Source organism: Equus przewalskii, chromosome 22, assembly GCF_037783145.1.
Source record: "Equus przewalskii isolate Varuska chromosome 22, EquPr2, whole genome shotgun sequence".
Lineage (NCBI taxonomy): Eukaryota > Metazoa > Chordata > Mammalia > Perissodactyla > Equidae > Equus > Equus przewalskii.
Window position 1 is genome coordinate 42,113,924 of NC_091852.1, and position 23,892 is coordinate 42,137,815.

Genomic DNA, 23,892 nt, shown 5'->3' on the forward strand with positions numbered 1-23,892 from the left:
CCTCAAGTTATAAATCTAGATTTACATATGAAATAGAATAATGTTTACCAAGTATAGGCTCTTAAAACTGTATTTTTTATGACTTACACTATTCAGAGATAGTTCACACTTTATGGGGATTTCCTATATAAAATTTAATAGCTATTTTCCTTGCTTATTTCAAGCAATACCTTATGTTTTGCACTCACAAAGACAGTACACAGGGGAATGAAAAGGTCAATTCTTCTTCAATCTAAAAGCAATCACATTATTTTGTGTGTGTGTGTGAGGAAGCTTGGCCTTGAGCTAACATCTGTTGCCAATCTTCCTCTTTTTGCTTGAGGAAGATTGTTGCTGAGATAACATCTGTGCCAATATTTCTCTATTTTACATGCGACGCCGCCACAGCGCTGCTTGATGGGTGGTGCTAGGTCCACACCTGGGATCCCAACCTGGGAACTCTCGAACGCTGAAGCGGAATGAGTGAACTTAACCACTACGCTACTGAGTTGGCCCCTAATATTTCTATCTTAAACTAAGTTGCATAGTTTCAAAAATGCTATACCAGGACATATACATTCTTCAAAATTTTAAGTAGATGCTAACCTCCATTAAGATAGTTGTCCACCAAAATGTGTTCTCCTATTCTTCCGTAATAATGAAATTAGAACTGGGCAAGACTCTACAGCTTGACTATATTTCTCAGCCTACTTTGAAGTTAAATGGGTCATGTGATGAAATTCTACCCATGAAATGTGACAGGGGAATTTATGTCATTTTCAGATCTGGGCAGGTCTCTCTCTTCTTTTCCCATATGCTTAAACCCGGCTCCGGAAGCAAGCTGCTTCTACCATGCAGATGGAACATCAACCTAGACAAGGCAGAGGAATGTGATGAAAAGAATCTAAGACCCTGGATGATGATGTGGAGCAGAGCTTCCTGACATCCTGAAGAACTTGAAGCAGGAATTTTATGTACCAGACAAAAAATATTCATTGTTTTTAACAGTCACTGAATTGTTGGGTTTTTTGGTTATTAGCAACAGAATCTTCACCATAACTAAAGGCAGATGCATTCCGTTTAAAACACAACAGAGGTTTATGTTTAAAACAATAAAATCAAAGATAAAGTAAGGGGACCTGGAAAAATAAAAGGCCAAGGAAAACTTTTATGAGTCGTAAGTACGGGATGAGAGACTGTTGTTCAGATTCCTCCCTCAAAGAACTGAACTTTTAGAGTAGAATTCTTATCATTCAGACAAGAATCAAGCACCAACAAACTACTGTCCTTTCTCAAATTTTTTCTAAAAAAGGACTTCCTTCTAATAATAAATCATAATGAAATCATAAGTTATGAAATATGCAGACTACACTGACAAGTAGATTCTGAACGTGAATTTTATAATAAGCAAATCTGCTATGAATTAAAAACAATGTAGTTTATCTACAGTTTTTTGTTTTTGTTTTTTTATTTTTGAGGAAGATTAGCCCTGAGCTAACATCCACCACTAAGCCTACTCCTTTTGCTGAGGCCCTGAGCTAACATCCATGCCCATCTTCCTCTACTTTACACGTGGGACGTCTGCCACAGCATGGTTTGACAAGCAGCACATAGGTCCCCTCCTGGAATCCAAACCCTGCGAAAACCAAAGCACATGAACTTAACCACTATGCCACCAGGCCGGCCCCTAAGACTATTTAAACAAGACAAAAACGTTTGCAAGTATTCTTCAAACATGTATAATGTTCAAGAAGTTTGACAAGGACTTGGCTTATTCTGTGATCTAAACAAGTACTCATTTTATACTGCTTTCCTTGATATCCCAATTTTTTATAGAGAAAAAGATAAAGTATATTCTTGTGAGTAGCAGCCATAAAAAAATGCTGATTAAAAAAATGCCAATCCTCCTGAGTTTGTTTGCTAATACATATTTTTATTGCTCATTTCTATAAATTATAAGCCCTCTTTTCACCACACAGCAAATATGTAATTATGAAAATGTCATTGTAACAAGGTATGATAATCTGCAGCTTTGGTTTATTTTAGATCAAACTAGATCCTAGCTCAAACTTTTATGAAATCACTTTACCCATTTCTGAAAGAGGTACTTATTTTGATACAACAAAACATCTTTTACATTACTACATAATGCTTTATGCATTATCAACAGAGAAATTCAACAAAGTTGAAATTTCTATTAGCCTTAACCCATCTTACGGGGTATTTTGGTTTCAGAATTTTTAACACTTTTCAGGAATTATGCTCAAAAATAGCCCTCATTTGTGTGTGTGTGCCTCATTACTTTAGAAAATTTTTTTACCACACTTACATTGCACATGATTTTAAGATAAAAGGTGTTTAAAAACTACATAAACTAAATATTTTGCTTGGTTGCTGAATATTCCCATCTTTGCCACAATTTGCAAATATTTCTGAAAATTTTATTGCATTATTCCTTTATTATATAGGGCTTTATTTCCCTTCTTTGCTTATAAGGAGTGAAAAATGTCAATTCATTCAAAATATACATATCTCTGCCAATACTCCTAAAGTCATACAAGAACTAAACACATAAAGCAAGGGAAATAGTCAGTGAAATATGCATTTATGACTTTCACGTTTTGGATTGTAATTCTTTCTGCTGGGGCAATTTGAAACAGGCATTTTGCATATAGCATCTCAATAAAATTATCACATTTTGAGGTAGATGTTACATTCATTTTAATGTCGAGCAAACTAAGGCAGAGAGAGATTAATTAAAAAAAATTAAACCAAAAGTTTTAAAATTAAACCAAAGTTACAGTTAAGTAGCAGTAGGGCCAATCTGACTCCTTCCTATTTTTCAATTCCTACTGCCTCCTAAAGATGTTTTCTTTCTTTCACTATGAGAAAGTGAAGTAAAGGCGATAGAAATACTTTTCATATACCTACCTATTCTCACCAAGTTTACTCTCATATTTCTGAGTCATCGGGGAAGATTTTAATATTCACAACTATATCAACTACCTTTAAACAAAAGTTAGAAGTCCTGAGGTTTTCAAAACCCAGGACTAGAAAAATCGCAAACCTATTTTCCTTGGCACCTTGTTTCGTAATATATGCTATATATTTGAAACTTTCAGAATATGCCACAAATAAAAACTAACTCACGACTTTTTTTCTAGCTCTAACAAAAACTCTTCCCACAATTTTTTTTCTTGAATGTTTTCTGTCATTTAACCACTCTCTCACATCCATGATTTTTATCAAGTAGAATGGTATTCTCTTCACTGCTTAGTGTTATCCATTAACAAAATGCGATAAAGTAATTTTAATTACATCACAATTTTTTTTTTGCCATTGAAATCACAATTGAGACTTAAATCACTTTGTTTTGGGGCTTTTGATATACAAACAATTCATAATTTCTTAAAAATTCTTAAACATAAGTCAAAACAAGTACACAGCTACTATGTTCTAATGTCAAGTCTAAAATGTAAAAAGAAATAACGAAATAATGTTTAGACTTCTAAACTTTAGATTATTTAAAACCGCCACTGTTACATAAAGCGAAAATGATAGTTTACAAGACATAACGAAATTCGGATATTAAAATACGCAAAATATACACAGGTCCATTTCTTAAGGGAACGTGGAAAATTTAACACACTTCAAATAATGGTCGTGGGATGTTTTTCGCTTATTTTTAATGCACCAGATTTATTTACCAATTCAAAGGATCTCTTATGGGGAGATACTTAAAACATCCCCGGCGGTAAACAAATCAAATATATTAGATGTATAAGGACCAGAGCCGGGGCAGATGCGAGTTCCTAAGTTATAAATACTACCTTTTCAATAAAAAGGTGGTATTATATAGGATCTCCAAGGAATATCGACGTATAAAAAAAAATACTGAGAATGCTGACCACCAAAGAGATAACAGGTGAAGGCTTTAGGGGACTGAAGAATGAGCAACAAACCCAACCAACTCAAAATGCATTATTCATCCTCCAAAGAACCGAAACAGAGGAAAAAATACAACAGGTCCTCGCAACACCGAGAGAAGTTTAAGCCTTAGGAGGTGGGGACCAGCACCCCTTCCTCGCTGTTTCAAAACTCCGTTGCTAAGCCTCCCTCCGCGGAAACCAGCAGGCGCAGGAAGCAGGTGCTCCGTCCACTTGGGGCCTCCACAGGGCCCGCATCCTTCTCGGCCTCGGCGCGCAGCACGCGAAGCGCCCCCGGAAGTGCCAGGGGCGGGCGGGGGCGGGCGCTAGCTGGGGAGCCGCGCGCGGAGTGGGAGGGGCGGCGCGCGGAGTGGGAGGGGCCGCACGAGGCCACGCCCCTCCCGGCTGCGTCCGCGGGCTACAGCCAGGGCTCTGGGGGTTCCGGGGTCACGGCTCGGATCCCCGAGCCAGGTTCGTGCGGAGCCGGCTCCTCCTTGTCCCCGCGCGGACGCGGCCCCCGCTGCTCCAGGTGCAGCTGCAGCAGGGCGCGGCGGTACATGGCCTCCAGCTTCTCCAGCCGGGCTCGCAGGGCCCGCGGGCTGCCCGGCTCGTCCCCGGGGCCGCCGCCTCTAGCCCTGCGGTTCGTGCCGGCCTCCTCGGAGCCCGGGGTCGCCCTGGCCGCCTCCGCGGGCGCCCCGTCGGCGCCCTCGCCGGGGAGCCGCAAGGCCTGACGGAAGAGGCTGCGGTTCTCGCGCTTCAGCCGCCGGTTCTCGAGCCGCAGCCGGGCGTTCTCCTCGCGCAGCCGCGCGTTCTGCCGGTCCCGCTCGTCCCGCGCGCGCAGGGCCTCCAGGTGGCTGGCGGCTAGGTCAGCGAACCGCTCCTCCAGCTGCTGGCGGCTGCCGCCCGCCCGGCCTCGCCAGCCCGCGCCGCTGCCGTCGCCGCCCCCGCGAACCCGGCCCGGGCGGCTCTGCCCGCCGCAGCAGCTCCCGCGCCTGCCGGCGCCAGCACGCATGCGCCACATCGGGCCGGTGCCGCCAGCGCCGGGGGCCGGGGCCTGGGGCAGTGGGGCGGCCTGGGCGCTAGCGGAGGAGGAGAGGCGGTGGCGGGCGGCGGCTGCTGGCCTGCAGCCAGAGGAGGCCGGGAGTTGGCCGGGCCCGAGGCGGGTCTTGTCTCCGGTGGTGGAGCTGCCCCCGGGCCTGCGGTCTCGGGCCCGGCGCACACACCGTGTCCCCGGGGCGCGCGGGGATGCTGTGTCCTCCGCGGAGCTCGGCCCAGGCGCGGCGGGCACCAGCCTGCCTGCGCCGCTCTCCCCGCCGCCACCAGCGGCTACCTGGCTCTTTCCTTGGCAATCTCAAAGCAAATGATCGTAAAAGGATAAGGTCTGGGCCAGAGAGATGGGGCAAGGTGGGAAGCTGTGACTGCCTCGTTAGAACAGAGTGGTGTAGCCCACCTCGAAGCTTCCAACGTTTAACCGAGCTGAGACGAGCGCCTGGCATGAGGCCCTCAAGTGGGAACAGGGAGCTCTCGAAAGAATATGGCCAATTCCGAATTTGTGAACAGCTAGGACTCCACTTAGCAAATTGTTGGCAGTTCTGTAGAAACAAGGTTGTAATTAGTTGATTTGTTCAGGACTGTTCACAAAACCTAGGAAACTCAGAATGTGCCCCTTCCATTCAAGAAACTTGGAAGACTCAGTTCCAAAATTTCTGAGGACAGGTGGATAGAACTCATCGAATGAATCACATTCCTTGTTTTTGAGGGATTCAACTTACGAAATAATTGGATTATTGCAATGTAAATTAAGGATAAAATACTATGCCAAAATCTCCTGGGGCAGAGAGGCAGCAGCAAGAATCTACATTTTAAACAAGGTTCGAGGTTATTCTGCGGTTCACTGCAGTCTCCAAACCACTTGAGAAAGTAAATGGACAAGAAGAGCAGATGAGAACTCTAGTTCACAGAGTTGGCGTTTTCACTGAACTGTACAAATAAGTAACTAGGGGAATATATAGAGTTACTCAATTTTTTATACTTTTAGTTGCCAAATAAGATCCTAAAACACCACAAACATAGAAATCTCTCAGTTGTCACCATGATTTCATGAAATAAAGTAGGAAGGATATAATTTCAAAATTTCAAAAAATATAAATTTAGTTTTATGAAAGACCATGTCATTCTTAGTTTCCTTAAACAGTGAAAACTTTGTTGCAGACATGCGCAGACTGCTCTATGGACAAAACAATATGTTTTTTCCCTAGTGTATATAGAGAATGCAGGAGATAATGCTGGTGTGTAAGGAAAGAGGATTAGTTCTTAATTTTAGACGTTGAATTTTAGGGACCTATGAGATAAGAAGACAGGCCATGTAAGGTAAAAAAAAAAAAAAAAAAACTACATAACGCTTCAGTCACCTACACATTTGTAAACCTACCAGTATTCTCTTTTTGCAGCTTCCCAGATTAAATCTGTTCTGTTACCGTTGTAGAATATCTTCTAAATTTTAGTAACTCACCACTGTAAACCCACAATGGGTTTCCTAAAGAGCATTGATGCTGGTTCTGTGAGAAGGCGTCCATGCCCTCCTCTTTACACGTGAGCGAACCCCGAAGTACTCTCTTTTGCCTTGATAAATTAATGAATTGATATAAAATACTATGAAAAGCAGGTAAAACTGACTAAGCAGAAGAGCCAGTAAAATTGTCAGACCGTTAGTTATATTTTAACAGTAACTAATCTGAGTATACATGTATCCTTCCCAAAGACAGAATTCGTTAATACCACTCTGAGTCAGGTATTACTAGAAAGGAAGGAAGACAGGAAATGAAAAATAAAACGTGGGGGGGAGTAGAAAAAATTGATCCAACAAAAAGCTGTCAATAACAATCATGAAGGTTATCTGTGCATAGCAATGAATATTCACCTCATGGTTAAAGGAGATTCCACCCATCTTCCTGAGTAGGAGGCAGAGACAATGGATGTGATTGCTAATTGAAAGATTTGGGACAAGTGAGTTACTGAAATGGCTACTACCAAAATTGTTGTTTGTCTTTAATTTTACTTAGAATAGTATGTCAAGAAATGTGTACCTGAAGATGCACATTACATCATTTCTAAATGTAGCAGTAGCACAAAACTTAGTAAAAATGCTTGTGCCTGCTATTATTTGTTAGTAGTCTACTGATGGAAATATTATTGCACAAATAATATAACATGTATATGAAAATAAAATGGGAAAAATCTCAGAAAGAATTTATGAAACTAATAAAATTTAGAAGAAATGTGGAGATATAGTAATCCTTAGAAGAAGAGAATATAGAAAAATACATGAGCTTTTAATTAGAAAAATATATGAGATAGATGCCAGTACTTTCTTTTAAGAATGGGAGTTTCTAAAATTACTTGCATGCTACATAGAACAAAGTTTCAAAGGACGTAGATTGCTCTTTCCTGATATCATGTACATCATCCTTTAAGCTGGTTTTACTTGAGAAAAAGAGGTAAGAATTCTATAATAAATTTGACATAAAAAATAACTCCAAGGACTATTTGTACTTTCTCTTTAGAAAACTCTAAAGCTGAAGATTATTCTTTGACTAAGGTTATGAAGTTTGGAGTAGAAGAGCAGAAAAATGCAAGTAAGTCATTTAGAGTACTTTTTTTTTGCTACTTTTTTGAAACAACTTATTTTTTTATTAAGGGGACTTTTTGTAAGTATTTATGTTTCCCCCCTACACACATCCTCAATGCCCTCTCTAATTATTCAACAACTTAAATTTCATTTTTAAAAATTGTTCTCTCTCCTATTTTAGGTAAGAGAAGAAAGATGAACCAGTAAGAGTAAAGTCATTGTACTTTTTAATATAATGCCTTAAACCAACAGTTTTGTGACTACCGTAGTTGAGAAAAGCTGTGTCAGCAAACTGGAATGGCAGTGGTTTTTGCCTTACACATCCTGCATCTATTTTAGTATTTCTCAAAACCAACTTTGATTGATACCATTTAAGTATGTTGCTCCCTTTCTTCCATCCTCCAAACAAATTGTTCTTTCCATACATGGTAGCCATTACGTATTTCTAGGTGCTTGCTTGACAAGGAAGCCCTATCATATATATAGTTTGTATCCTGTATTCCCAGTTGATTTCTAAGATTCTTTTATTGCCATACTCATTTGACCCTCATTTTTCCATTTTGAATCACATCTCTTATAAAATAAGTCATATGTTAGGGTAATTTATGGCACATTCACGTTGGGACAAGTCATCCTATATCCAATACCTTTCTGTTGCCTCTCTCCTTAAAACATCCTATAATGTCTCACCAAATGAAGTCTGGTTAACAACTTTGGTCAAGTTCCGTCATGTCAAAGTGTTGAGCTCCTTGGTCTGGCAGTTACAGCTGTCCATAATCTGGATGACTGGGTGTTTCCATGCTTACCTTCCATTACTCCCCTTCTGGTCCATTCACTATCCTACCAAGAGTTATTGAGTTCTTTTGCCTTGGAGTTTGGTTATAATGTACCTTCTGTGGACTGAGTTGTGTCTCCCCAAAATTCATATATTGAAGCCCTGACTGCCAGTGTGAGAGTGTTTGCAGATTGGGAAGTTATTAGGTTTAGAGGAGGTCCTGAGGGTCAGGCTCTCATGATAGCATTAGTGACAGTAGAAGAAGAGATGTCAGAAAGCTTGCTTCCCCTGTCTTCCCGCCACTTGAGTACACAGCCAGATGGTGGCCATCTGCAAGCCGGGAGGAGAGCCTTCATGGGGAACTGAATCAGCCGGTACCTTGATCTTGGACTTGCCAGCCTCCAGAACTGTGGGAAATAAATTCCTGCCTTTCATTTTTTTCTCACTTATCTGGATTGTAAAGAATCCATCAAGGTAAAATTTATACTCTACCATTTCATATATTTGTCTTAGATCCCCTGAACTCGGGGTGCTTTTCCCCTCTTTTAAACATTGACAAAGTCATTCCTGTTCCAGTAATTTGAGGCCGAGGTCCTTGCCTCTGTTAACATTTCTTGTGCAAACGGATCTGCAAATAGGATGTGAGTTCCTGGAGCACCTTATATTGTGTGTGTGATACAAATATTTCTTGAGTGGCTAGAATGTTGAAAGCATTTATTCCTCATTTTATTCTATAATCTTAAAAGAAGACTTCACCAAGTAAAACTACTAACCATTTAATAGTCAAAGTTAACCTGTAATATCCAGAAGACTGAGCTAATTGAAACTTACCAAGGAAGGTTTGTAGAATGCTAGAATTAGCCAGACTGAAATAGGAAGGAGATTGGCACTGCCTTATTAATGACAAGCCTTGTTAATGACTTGTCGTAATATATGCTATATATATAGTGGGTCTTTATATGTAGAGTTTTAAATATGTAATGAATAAGAGTTATGGGTTTTAGAGTAAGATATACTTTAATTTGATAAATACCACAACCCTCCAAGATATATGGCCTTGGACAGCCTCCTAAAGCCACAGTTTCTTAATTTGTACAATGGAAATGAAATAGTGTCTACCTCATGGGGTTCTTGTGAGGATCACTGAATATCTTAATATAGAGTCAGACAGCAAGGAGGACTCAATAACTCTTGATAGTATTATTATTATTATTTTGTAATTGTTTTTATTTTATTAGAGATTTATAGAATGGGTTCTTGTGAATAGCCAGTGCTATTTAAAATCCCCATTTGAATTAGTTGCCTAAGGAGCCACCCCCAAAATAATATCCCCTTTCCAGATATGATTCTTATTTCTTGATAGTTCTCATTAAGTGTTTGGGTTTTAAAAATCCATATTTTGCAAGCCCACGTGCTGAAGAATTTGGTTAATCATTCTGAGGTTGGTGTTTGCTAATATTCTCTCTAAAGCCCTAGCTGAGCATGCTTTATTTTCTGGGAGCCAATTTATTAGGGCTATCAAGAGCATGTATTGATGCTTGGTTGCATGAATATCTCTTTATTGCAATAATTACTAGAGAGTTAGGAGTTGAGAATATTGATTGCATTTATTTAGTCTTTTGATATGGACAAAAGTATTAAAAGCCATCAAACACTAGCATTGCCCTTTGACAGCATCATTTAATTCTAGCTGCAGGGAAAATTGTGACATAAACAAAAGCAGCATGACTTACCTATCTTAATTAGAATACTTTCTATAGTGGGGGAAATACCCTCCTTCCTTCAAATATTAAAAATGCACTAGCTATACTAATAAAAGAGGACAAGAGCATTAGGGATTAGCAGAAAGTATTGTAGCTGAGAGCAAAAGGTATCCACATAGGATACTGGGCCAAAGCAAAAATCAAAAATAGATTTTTAAGGTGGGAAATGTCTTTGTTAGCTCTAAAATAGTGTTGTTTCATGCTTTGTCTTTGTAGATTAGTATTATTCCTTAAAGAGTCTAGATGTGTGCTGTCCAGTAACCATGGGTGGCTACTTAAATTTAAGTTTAAGTGAATTAAAATTAAATAAAATCTAAAAATCAGTTCCTCAGTTGCAGTAGCCACATTTCAATTTCTCAGTAGTCACATGTGGCTTAGTGGGTAGCAGGAGGGATGTGCAGATATAGAGCATTTCCATTATCACAGAAAGTTCTATTGGACAGCGCTGGGACAATTAGTATATCTCGCTTCTTACTCTAATTATTGGTTTCAACCTTCAGAAAGCCACGCTGAAATTGATAATGGAAAAGAAAATGCGAGAGATCTCTGTGAGTCTTTCCAGCATATTCTGTATTTTTGATTTCATGCCAATGAAACAGTTTTTCATCAACCTGTACACATAGAGCCATCTTATTCTTAAGCATATGTAACCCAAGAGAGTGATTTCGTCTCAATCTGAATTCTCCAGTTACGTACATATTGAAGGTCGTATTAAGAGTTTGGGGATAATTGCTAATTAGAACTAAGTTATCCATGAGCTATTTTCAGAAGGGTGCAAAAAACAAGTAATTTAATTTTTCTCTTAGTACTGCCCCTCAAACCCATTCTGACAGCTCTTCCTTCCATTCCCTTGGATAATATCTAGAGAAGAACCATTAATTTGCAATTACTTCTGAGCATTAATGAACAAGCCTCGTTTTCCAATATTAAAGGTCCATTGCAATGTAATTTGAAACTTCAAATACTCATCCAATTCATGGCTTCTCTTCTCCTCACAGCAGTGTTGCTGCCCATGCCCAAGATGGGGGTTAATCAGCCTGCAGTGCAAAAAGGGGGGTGAAATTGATGTGTCCTCTTCCATGCTTCACTTCCTCACCTTCCTTGAGCTGCTATTTCTAGCTCCTTCCGGGGAAGGAACGAGGTCAAAGTGGGATTAGGGGAAAAGGAAGAAAAGTAGTTGGTGCTGCCATTTGCTAGCTTTGGGTCTTCTGATAGCAGATGCCCACATGCAAGCCTTTTCTCTCCTAGGGACCTTCGTGGGTTCGTAGCCAATCCCACAGTGGTCCTCTGACGTAGATCATTCCCTTTTCTTCACTGCCAACCACTCCCTCCTCACTCCTGGTTCCGGTAGTAAACTCTGCACAGCCTCTTTCTGTGGGGTCACCTTACCTCCACAGGTAATCATTTTGAAGAAGTCCTTTGGGGAAAGTCTTTTGGAGAAAGCTAACACCAGTTACATTCCTTGCTTCCTATCAGGAAGTGTAGGAATATATATAAGAAGTGTAAAATATATTATACATACATATATATATATATACACATATATATATGCAGGTTCATTTGTCAATTCTCACTCAGTGTGTCCTCTTCACTATCTCATAGGTATTTCAAAATGAAACTTTTCATACATTGCCCTCCTGACCTGTTTTTCTCCCAGACTTCCCCTTCTCAACAACTATGACCACCATACGTCTGATTGTTTAAGCCGGCTGTCTTCATTGATTCCTCCTTCTTCCTCATCATTACCACTCTTGGTGCTAGATCCATCCCGAGTCATTTATTTCTTCCTCTAAAAATTCTTGATTTTTCTCAGCATCTCTTCTAACATCAGGTTAGTTCACAGTACTATCATCTATTAACTGGCCTATGTGGCAACTGGTTTGCTGGTCTCAATCTTTAGCCTCTCAAATCCGTGCTGCACAACGCCACCAGTGTGACTTTTGCAAACATAAATCTGAACATGCTGCTTCTCTGCTTAAAACCCTCCATTGCTTCCCATTATACTTCTAGTACAATCTAAAATCCTCATCATGGCCTATGGTGGCCCACACATTCATGAATAATCTCTGGCTCCTGCTTACTTCTTAGGGCTCATCTATTTTTGTTGCCTGCTTTTCTACTATGCTCTAGCCATGCTGGTTTCTTTTAATTCTTAGAGCTTGTCAAATTGTTTCCCACTTTGGAGATTTTGAACATTCATTTCCATCTAATTGGAACATATGCTTTCTCTATTCTATGTGGCTTGCCTTTTTTAAAACAGAATCCTTTAGAACTCAACTTAAATATTCTTTCCATCAAGGTCTTCCTAAGTGACTTAACTGTCTTTGCTATCTGTCCCTTCACCCTGTTCATTTACTTCAGAATGTTGAAAATTGGTTGTAAGTATATTTTGTTTATTAATTTATCCACTAATCTTTAAATTCCATTTTAACACTGTTTTGTTTATCTATTCCACTAGTCTGTAAGATAGATAGAAACAGAGACCATATCTGACTCGTTTATCCCTTTACACTATCTAGGACAATGTAAGTGGTCAATAAATATTTGTTGACTAAATGAATGGATCAAGAGGTGACCAATATCTCTTTTTTTTAGCTACTATTTTAAAAAAATCCTTGATTATTAAAAATAAAGTTATTACTGAATTAATTTTTGCTAAGCTTAATTTTTCCAAATATTAGGGAAATAAGAGGACTTTGGAGTTTAAATGTTGATAAAACTGGCTCAGTTTAATCATATCTGCAGGAAATATCCATCTTTAGAGAGGGAGCCACCAAGAAGAGACAACAATCCACCTAAATAGTAGAATTTAGATTAGATGCAGCAAGGCTTGAGAGCACTTAAAAAAATGTTTGCCTTTAGGGAACTGAGTCTACACAGTGTTTTTCTAGTCCAAAAGCAACTGTAGCCTTAAGTGAAAAAACTACCTTGTCTACATTTCTAATTATATCCTCTACAATTGGATTCTCCCCATGATGACACCTGACACAGCATTTAAAGGGGGACTTTGGCCAACAGGCAATTGATGAGGAAGCAGCTAGAATATATTAAAAACAAAATAATACTGGGGACTTAGACATAGGCAAAAAGGTGGCAAATGTAGTAGTTAATTACATAAGTATCCCTGAAAATGCTGGGCAGATGCAATAACCCTTCACAGTTAAATGGAAACCATATGGAAGAGTTCACCAGTGATTATTTACAGACTGAGGGAAGGGGTATTTGCATGAGATTGTGTTGGAGCAAAGAGTAAGAAGCGATGGAAGAGTGTGTTCCTCAAAAAAGAATAATGGGATGGAAAGAGGATATCTAAAAAATATGCGTCTGAAGTGGGGGCCACACAGGGGAGAAAGGAAATTAGACTGATAACTCTATAATATTAGGTTTCAATTTTTCTCAAGTACATTTTTGCTAAAACAAAGATCTTGATTTCCTAGGATATAACCCAGAAGGTCATATAGTTGAAGTTAAGTAAGCCATTTTAAAACAGATGGATAGATGGCTAAATGATATAATGAATAAGCAATGGGTGTGCCAGGGACAAATAGGGACAAGGGCTAGTGCTCTGTCTCCCTCCAGCATCTATGCAAACATTACTAATCATTCACACTGGTCTTCCCTACTAAGGTTGGATTTGGACTCCATCTTTAAAACTTTCTCAACACAGTGCTCCAAGCTCCTTCTACTAATGTGTGAGAGGTCTAATTTCAGTTTCCTCCGCAAGCAATTGAGAAAGCAAAGCACCCAGGCTGATCCTCTCCTTTCAAGGGCAGCATAGTTTGCATACTCCTAAATTATGTGCTTAATTGTTGTTACTCAGCATTTTAGCTGAAGCTAGGTGAAAGAGAGAATATCTCTTTGCTTGGGCTGTGAATTCCAACTAACTTTCGATAAATCATTGAATATATTCCCCCAGATTCATAATCTCATGAACTCACATAAGACGTTTGATTAAGTTTTAGAACTGTTATTGTTTTTCAATGAATGAAATATTATACATATATGAAATATAAAACATTGATGTATGCAATTGACAATAATAGTTCCCATATACTTTTATCTTTTTATGGCATGTGGTAATAATAGAAACATATTTGTTTGTTCAAGATAATGTGAGTTGCTTATAACAAGTACAGGATAAATTGTTGGTCATTTACTTCTCTTTATTTACTTGCTAATGAGAGATATACCACAATTTGGCAAGTTCCGCAGTGCAACATTGGTGATGGTCCACTGAGTGGCATGAGATGGAAGCATCTCAATCACCAAGGCCTACTCTCAAAGCAAGCTCTGAAACCTTTTGTTTGAAAAGCTAGAAATAATACTCTCCCCTTATTCCAGATATCAACAAAGAACAAACAAAAGCCAAATCTTTTCTAAAATCCTCTTAAACATCTCAGATCAGGACTGTCAGCTGAGCCTATTGTTGCTTAGAGATTTAGAGGTTTCAGGGGAGACTCCAAGAGAAGGAACACTGTCTGCTTTAACAGCTCTGACTTAAAAAAAAAATTTTTTTCTCAGCCAGCTCACCCGCAAGAGGCATCTATCTAGGGATGAGACGAAGGGGTGTCAGAACAGAGCTATCCATCAGAATATGACTTAGGGGAAAAGACTATTCATAGTTAGAAAAATAAAGTAATTGAAGTCCGCAGAATGAAGAGTAGGACAGACATTATATGTGCTAACGGAGATAGCAGGGCTCAGTGGGGAGTACTTGCAAGTGCAGATGTGTTTCACATTCCATTCCCAGGGAATGTGCTGTTTGAGTTGTTTGTTTGCTTATTTTTAAATTTAATTTATTTTGCGACAGCTCTGTGGTTATCATTTCAGTCTCTTCTTTCCTGTTTTAGTGTACCTGGGGTGCTACTGATCAAGAAAGTGAAGGCATGTTCCTGGCCTCCAGCAGGGCTGAGGGCCCTGTGACACACTCTGAGGCTCCCTGGCCAGGGATGGAGCAGGGCTGGGAGCCACCCACAGGCAGTGTTTCCTCTGCCAGGTCACAGACACTGGTCCCTGCTCACGCGGGATCTTACAGTGTCAGAAAGTGTAATTCCAACTTCTTGTTCACAACATTGCTTTCTATTTCAGGGAACTGGACTGTGGGTTTGCCACTAAAAAGGCTGGAGACTCCTGCCCTAGATCCTTCTTGCCAATGAAACTTTGGCTCCAATCAGTGATGATGAACTGGGGTTGACCATTGCCTTTAAAATCCATTTTGCAGAGCTTTAAAGGGGAGGGAAGTGAGTTAAGTGAGATGATATGAGTTCTGGTAGATAAAGACGTGAGTAGAGAAATTACAGCCGAATTAAAATTCTGTGTTCTTATTTCCCACTTGCATGCCTCATCTGATGTCTCATAGGAGGTGTCCTCGTTTTCCCATTCTCATCTCTTTTTTTTTTAATGTAATGAAATGTTCAATAGAATATTTAGAATCATAATCCTTATTATGGTTGCAGAATATTCTTTATGTATGACCTAATGGCAAGTGATAAAAGCCAAATCAGTATTTAATAATTTCCAGTCAATTCCTGTGTTCGGGGTTCACCTAGGTATGAACTTTTCAGAAGTTTATACATATTCAGAGTAAGTGGAAAATTAGTTCTCTTTCTCTTTCCTTGAGCCTCTGTCACTTCCTCATTGTCATTTTATCATTTTTTATTCCATTGCCCAGTTTCAGTTTAAATCCATCTCCATCAAACTGAAACTTCTAATTTAAGACTTTCATTACTTCTAGGTAAAAACTACCAAAAAAAATGATATGGAAGCTTAAGTGCATAAAAAGAGAAACTGTTTATGAAGAGGCACTAAATAAACAAACGTAGGTATGTTTCTTTTTAGTATACAACTTCTGTTTAAGTTTTATTACTATTTATTCAGAGAAAGTTCTTACATGCATTGGAAGTCTTCAGATTTGCTCCCAGAATAATCAGTATGACCTCTATTGGAATTTCTGCTGGTTTCAAATAAGACAATTGTGAAAATTCCAGCAGCTTCTGGTAGTATTACTTTATGAAAATGTCACTCTCTGACCTTGGCAAGTTGCAGTTCAGTTTTTCCATGAACATCTTGTTCTTAGAACTTCAAATTCCGTGTTGTCACAAGAGGACTGTCAACTTGCTTTTTGGCCTGTGTTCCAGATCTAACATATGGCTGTGTGTGTCAGATTCAGGGAAAAGACATGGCAAAGAAGCCACATCTTTTTTCATCTAGATATCTTCCTTGAATTCGTAAATACTCGTATATGCCAAATTCAAGGAGTTGTAGTCAATGACTCTTTTTTAAAAAATCACTCCTTATTGAAAGAAAATTAGTAAATCCAGTTGAAATCCCCAAGTTTTCCCTAAACCAATTAAAATAAACTGATTTTGTCTTGGTCTCTGACTTCAAGATGTTTATAGCAAATAGTGTACACTGACATTTCAAATCTACCTGTAGTGAAGGTGGTAAGCATAACACAGCGTATGATTTTGAACAGTGTTAACTTTTCCTTGTAACACTGGTATGTGTGCTTCATCTAGATTCTGGTTCCCAGCATCAGTGCTAATGAGTCTTCCCCTACCCCTTATAGGACAGTGGTCCCATCCAAAACACCCATAAGACATTTCGTCTGTGTGAAAAGGTCCTTGACATGTGGTCCTGTCCAAATGTCCATGAGCATATTTGGTCCATGCCAAATGGTTTTGGACATGACCAAATATGACCAGATATCAATGACCTTTTGGCGTGGACCAAATATCTGATGGAAGTTTTGGACAGGGCCCAATGTCTGCTTGTCCTTCCTACCTGGATATCTGGAGGCAGAACACTAACTGGGTGGAGTGGGTATTTATAAACAAGATTGTACAGAGCTCACTGAGTTAGTGTTCATATTTCATTGGAGCCTGAGCTATATTCTTTTTCTCCTGTTTTCATGCACAGTATTCACAACTCTTATTTAATATCTCAAACTAATTAATGTTATTTATAATATAGCAATAAGTAATGCACATTATATAGTACTGCATGACCACAGTGAGAAATTCATCTTATGTAAAATCTCAGAATGCATACAAAAATATATGTAGATATGAGTATTTAATTGAAACAAAAGTTCCACAAAATAACACAACCTACTATACGTGATGTCTTTTGTTTTTTTTAAATTGTGTTCTATTTAATGAGGAAAAATATTTTCAGTTATGATCCACTAATACATTACAACCCACAGCTTTAAAAACATTGTAATAGATATCTAAGGAGTTATACTGTATTATATCACTTGTGGTAAACATGGCTTTACATCTAAAACATAAAACACATTTTAATAGAAAATGTTATCAATAAAAATTATATTTCTTCTTCTGCCTGTTGTAGTTTCCTTTGAATATAGGAATAGTTATTTTTATTTTTTAAAGATTTTATTTTTTCCTTTTTCTCCCCAAAGCCCCCCCGGTACATAGTTGTGTATTCTTCGTTGTGGGTTCTTCTAGTTGTGGCATGTGGGACGCTGCCTCAGCGTGGTCTGATGAGCAGTGCCATGTCCGTGCCCAGGATTCGAACTAACTAAACGCTGGGCCGCCTGCAGCGGAGCACGCCAACTTAACCACTGGGCCACGGGGCCAGCCCCAAGGAATAGTTATTTTAATAAATATATTTTGGGTGTAAGAATGTTAATTTGAACTAAGTTGTTTTACCTCTTGATTAACTATCTCACTGGAAACTTTTAAGGAGATTCAAAAGAAGAGAGTTTGAAAATCTCTTAGATTATTTCCACAAAGGTATAGTAAAGTGGCCAGAACTTGAAAATATCAGAAAATAAGAAAAGTGCTATCTTATCAATTTCAAGGACATTTTAGCAAATCATTTGTAATTTGCTTGGGTTTTTAAAATGCTGCCTGAAGTTACAAGATTTTAACTATTGATTTAATGTATATGGAAAAATTTCTACATGGGCCATACATAGAAGCACTATTGGTAGGAAATTTTTATATAGAAGAGGAAACTGAGACTCAAGGAAGATTGAGTAGTTGGATCAGAAGCTGGTTAGCAGAGAAATGGGCCTGGAATTGATATTTCCTCGTCCAGAGTGTGTTGTGGTTGCATGACAGCAGCAGTTCCCATTCTTGCTTGATCTTGAGAGTTATTTAGGATGCTTATTAAAAGTGAAAATTTCCAAACAGTGCTCCTCAAGATTGTGATTCAGTAATTGTTGGATGAGACCCAGGAGTCTGCATTTTTAACAAGCATTTTAGGTGATTCTTACACCCAGGCAAGTTTGGGAATCACTGCCTCCAGTTATTTTAATGACTGGATTATTTGTTTCTGCTGCAATACAGACTATTTGTGCCTGAATGTAAAAATGATAGTTTCAAAGTGCAACAAATCTCCAACTGTCTCATATGTATGTGAAGAAAACTAAAAATCTTCAATATTTTGACTAAGCCATTTATTTTGTCCATTTAGAAATTAGTCTCGATGCACGTATCATGGAGATTTGAATTTAGTGTAATAAAACGTATACTTCTCATATGCTGACAAGACTGTGGCCTAAAAAGTCCTTGGCTCACAGTCTGGCTTCCTATAATACCTAACCTGGCCTCAAAGACCGTGAGGACCATCCCTTCAACAGCCTTCTCTTAACAGTCCTCAACCTCTTCCCTTTTGATAATGTCAAAAGGTCACCATGTCAGCCATGTGTCCCCTAGGTCACACCCCAAACTTTGCAATCTAGAGCTGCTCTGCATCTGAAAATGTAAAACTCTGCTCTTCCAGTCTCTGACTATAAATCGCTATCCTTCCAGTTGGCATCGACTTTTGTCATACATCTTACCCACTGAGAGCTCCAATTTCCCCAGTCCCATCTTTTTGTTTCCTGCCTGTACTTCCCTGCACTATACTCTAGCTACATTGGCCTCCTTTCAAGTCTTCGAACATGACCAGCATTTTTCTCTACCTCAAGTATTCTTCTAGCTTCTATATGGTTTCCCCTTCAAACTTAAGGTCCTAGCTTCAGTTTGTCCACCTGAGGCATTTTTCATGACTACCTACCCGCAGGAGTTGACCATTCCCCCCACTAATTATCTTCGTGGCATCCTACTACTGCTCCTCATATGTCTTTTAACAACCTGTATTTATTTTACATAATAAATAGGCTATAGGACTAAATAGGACTATAATAGCTCTAAGTTCTATGAGGGCGAGGACCGTGAATTTTACTGTTATTTCCAGCACCTAACATAATGTCTAAGTTTTAGTAGTTAGTCAGTATATTCACTTGGACATATATTTTTCACACTAACCTGTTTTCTTCTATCCTTTTTGTCTCAACAAAGAAACATTCAGAAAGAAGATGGGGTATTTCAGACACTACTTGGTAGGACAAGCTGCCACCTGATGTTTCACATGAGGATCCTGAGCACTGAGAAATGCAGAGAAGAAAGACAGATGACCCTGAACACCATGTTCTTCAACTAGGCGGAGTTAACCTGAAAATGCCTCAGGATGTTTAACCTCTGTAATTTATTTTAAAATACTATATTTATTTTAGTTGCTATTCCATTAGATGTTCAAATCATTTTCACCTATCCCAAACATATTGTGCAGTGACTCATCAGACATCTGTGGCAAGTAAATATACACAGTGTATTTTTAGAGTAGCGAATATGTGTGTATGCATTTATAGTATGAGCAAAATTAAACCTGATCTGAAAAAAAGTGAATTTTTCAGCCCTGACCACTACTGTGCCATTTCATCTTTAGAACCTACATTTCCGTGGTATAATTTTCAGATCATTTCCCACCTTTAAATGCCAGAATTAATGGGAAATTGTCTTTTTTCTGTGTACTGCTTTGCTGGAGAGGCCCTTCTGCAATGAACGTTGAATGCTGTTAAGCCCTATTTATGGCTTTAATAGCTTTGTATTAATGAAAAAATCAGATACCCTTTATATACCCACCTCAGGGGTTCATGCAGGAGATGTTCTATTGATGTGAAAGAGTCAAATTGATTTCTGCCAAAGATGAGAAAGTAGTAGAAAGGCTCAAACTGCATGTGGATAATGAAATGGCTTGTTTTATCACAAATATTCTCTGCACATGTGTTCCACTTCTTTCGTCTAATGGCTGACCCCTGCTTTTCCTAAAGCTCAAATTTTGGTGTCTAAACTGTTATGTGTGTCAACAGAAAGAGGCAATGAAGAGGATCTCAGAACATTTTAGTGAGAAGAGAGCAAAATGTAGAAATATCATTTCTGCATTTTGATTTATGTGTTCAAGGTTATTTGGATAATTGGAAAGTTTGCTTTTCAGATGAGTTAGACTTCCTGGAACAATTAATCAGGGTCTTAATTACTGCATCTGTAAAAATGAGGTAAGATGTGCGAGGCTAAGAACCTTCTAGCATGGAACTGTAGTTTTTTTCCTCTTCCCTTTAAAGTATCAGGAATTTCCAAGCCATCAACATTTGCTGAATCTGGCCATGCATAGTCTTCAAAAATAGTGAATGTTTCATTTATTTTCAAAATACTTTCCATTTCAGTAGGTTTCCGTGAAGTGAAAACATTTACCATAATGGATGAATTTCATCAGGGAGCTGCTTTAACAGCGTCCTAAATGAATAGAGTAAAAGCATTGCAAAGATACAGTCAAAAAGAAGTAAGCTTCTTTTTTAAAAATGTGCTAAATTTTAAAGCCTGGCCTTATGCTGCAAATTGGACAGTATCCCAGGTATTTTGTTAAGAGTGAATACTGTAGAGAAGTCAGAGACAAAAGATAGAATCTGGAGTAGAGTCAGCTGGACTAGACCCAGCTAGACTAGATACCGTGGTAAAAGCAAGACCACCTTGGCCGGCGGGAGGTGGGGGATGAGGGGGTGGGGTGGAGGTGGAGGTGGAGTTTACAGAGAAACTGACACACAAGCTGGGAGTCATGGTGCTGCCAAAGCGAAGCCAATATTGATGAAAGGTGCCTGGGGCAAGACAGAGAATGCATGAGCCAGAAACTAGTGACTCAGATTTAAACATAAGATCACAGATGAAACAGAAGCCAACTCAAGTAAGAAATAACAGGGAGAAAGTGATAAATGCCAGCAAGAGCATGTGGGTGAAACTAAGTTAGAGACATCTATCCTGATTCATGAAGCCAGGGAGGAGATCAAAATTCAGGCAGCAAGTCATGTGGCAGTTTGTTTTGATTCAAATCTAAGTAGTCATCGCAATCAATGATTAAATTAGTCGTTCTCATCAGTTTGTATGTATAGACACTTAAGAATGCTGGGTACTCCATATACAGCTGTAAAATGAATAAGGAAGAGCTCTATTAACTGATGTGAAGTAATTTTCTGGATGTATTTTTAAGTGCAAAAGGACATCTATAGTATGCTGCTTTTCATAAAGAAGAGTAAATCAGAAAATATCAATGTATATGCTTATTTGTGCAAAAAATAATTGACTTAATAAAATTCAGAAATGAATGGGATGGGTTACCTACAAGGGTGGCAGGGAAGAGAGTGAGAAGAATGGGGGACTGGGAGGAGGTTAGAAGAGGAGAAAGGGGGAAAGAGAAACTTTGCTGAGTATACCTTTATGTGTAGTTCTGCATCTTAGAATCAGAGAGATATTTCATAAACAGAACCAATAAATAACTAAACTCAAACTGAATATGGGGGAAGGACCAAAAATGGAATACAAAAATAACAAATGAACCTAACTCTATTATCAACGAATAACAGCCTCACTGAAGGGGGTCAGAGAAAAATAGGCTTAAGTAGCTACATAAAAAAATATTTTGACAAGATATTGTAACGCTAAAGAAAAAAACAACTGTAGACAAATACAATACTCCAGTTAGTAAATTCGATTTTCACTTGGGTATAGATTAGCAATTCTGAAACTGTCTTATGTGAATGTATTTTATAGAACTAGATTGTGGGTAGTAAGACTCAGGTTTCTCACAGCATATCAGAGAAAGGAGTTACAACAAATAAGGAAAGGGGAAGGCTAGAATGAACTCTCTGATGTTGGATTAGGACTAGAAATGTCAGTTGGAACGCATGGATTTTATTATAAATATTGTGAATAGATAAGAAATCTATCTAGATGTGTATGTATGTGGGTTACTATACATGCATATATTTTCTAGCTGTATTCACTGAGAAGGCATACCAGCAATGGCATCCCAGTAGCAATGAGAACACTGTGTGCCTAGATCTTGATTTCTATAAGCAGTTCTCCAAGAGCAACAAAAACACTTGAAAAAATGCCTGGTTCTAGGGCTAGGGATTTACTGGGGAATTACGAGGTGTGTCTGGAATATCTTAGAGTGCTGGAAAGTAAGGAAGTGTTAAAACAAAAAAAGGATAGGGATCACAGAAGCCAAACAAAGAAGCCCCAAACAGCCAAAACTGGGATAATTTGAAGGAAAAAAACCTAAACAATGATAAGCAATGGATAATAGCCCCTCAAATACAATAAATATCCATGAGTCTATGTTGATATAAATAAGTAATTGAATGCATAAACACATAAATGGGGTAAAAGAGGCATCTCTTCCTTACAGTGGAATTCCAGTTAATAAATATAGGAGGGATGATAGAAATTGCCATTTGGTCAACATTTTAGTAATAAGTATTGCAGGCAAGGGTCATCAATTAATTCTAAAATTAGTGGGTGAAAGTATGATGAGAAACAAAATATTTGCATAGTCTCAAAGTATCTCCCTACAGAACATTTACTACAAAATATTTCAAAAGAAAAAGTAGAAAATTTACAATGGAGAAACCAGCAAAAATCACAAACTAATATCATTAGGAGTAAGACATATCATCAATTACTGAATGTTTTCCTAAACTCTTTAGCCATTTATCTGAAAACTTTAACATAGAAAGCCCACTTCCATTGGAGTAATTTTCTCCCTTTGATTTTCCAGGCACAGTATTCCACAGAGTGTATCCAGTGGGACTAAATAATGTTGTGGACTTGTGGTTTCAGTCTGAATGACAAGAAAACTCTGGTTTAATGTCTTCTGAGTTTATTGGAAGGCTCTAGCATAGGAGCTGTTATTTAGATGGTTTTGACCAAATGACAGTCTCTCTCTATTTAGGAAAAAGACTGTGACAGATAATCTGATCAACTGAATGGCCCCTGACTGTCATTAGGGTGACAGATGTTGCACCTGTTTTTCTTGTATGACAGCTTCAAAGGGGAAGTAAGAAAGCTTAACCTACTACCTGCACAAAGTCCTGGACATCTTCCAGGATGTTCCAAACACCACAGCCATGAGCAAACCAATGCTGTTTCCAAGATACAGCATCTACCTTGATTATAATATTGGCAATAACCACTGGCTATAACGCAGAACTGTATTTCCCAAAAATTATTCTGTAGAATGCTGGTTTTAAGGGATATTAAACAGTGTTCAATAAAGAGAGAGGGGAAGATCTCTCATTTGAAAATATACCCTATATGGAAAGTTAAAAAATCCAGGTACTTGACTTTGGTTTTGTAAAAACAAAACCAAACTAAATTTAAATTATTACCTTTAATATTGAATTCGTAATTCAGATACCAAAATTCATATGTAATTCCTGAAGATTATATCTGATTCCATTGAACAATGAATCAGTTAAGTTTAGGGGATACCTAGTTAAAATTTTACCTTTAACAGACGAATTTTCAAAATCTTAATTGTCCTCAAATTGTATTATATATTTTCAGAAGGAAGGAAGTAGTGTGCAGTATTTCACAAAGTTATTCATCCGCATCGACCGCCACCACCTGCCCTTTTGCCCAGAATATTTGAAGGGCTAGAATTCTCTGGAACACATTTTGGGAAATGGTATCTTAA

At 38.6% G+C, this 23,892-nt stretch overlaps 1 protein-coding gene and 1 long non-coding RNA gene across 3 annotated transcripts; one reads left to right on the plus strand and one right to left on the minus strand.

Annotated features, from left to right (window-relative positions):
* Positions 1–3,820: 3,820 nt before the first annotated feature.
* On the minus strand, positions 3,821–4,926 carry TUSC1 (tumor suppressor candidate 1). Its single transcript, XM_070590764.1, has one exon. The coding sequence runs from the start codon at positions 4,924–4,926 to the stop codon at positions 4,324–4,326; it is 603 nt and encodes a 200-aa protein (XP_070446865.1). The 3' UTR covers positions 3,821–4,323.
* A 1,866-nt stretch (positions 4,927–6,792) lies between these two features.
* Positions 6,793–21,460, plus strand: LOC103548483 (uncharacterized). Of its 2 annotated transcripts, XR_011531806.1 has the most exons (4): positions 6,793–6,911; positions 7,469–7,540; positions 15,806–15,893; positions 19,383–21,460. It is a non-coding gene; the product is annotated as an uncharacterized lncRNA (long non-coding RNA). The 2 variants fall into 2 exon arrangements; XR_544263.2 differs by lacking the exon at positions 6,793–6,911 and having other exon boundaries at positions 7,405–7,540.
* Positions 21,461–23,892: the final 2,432 nt, after the last annotated feature.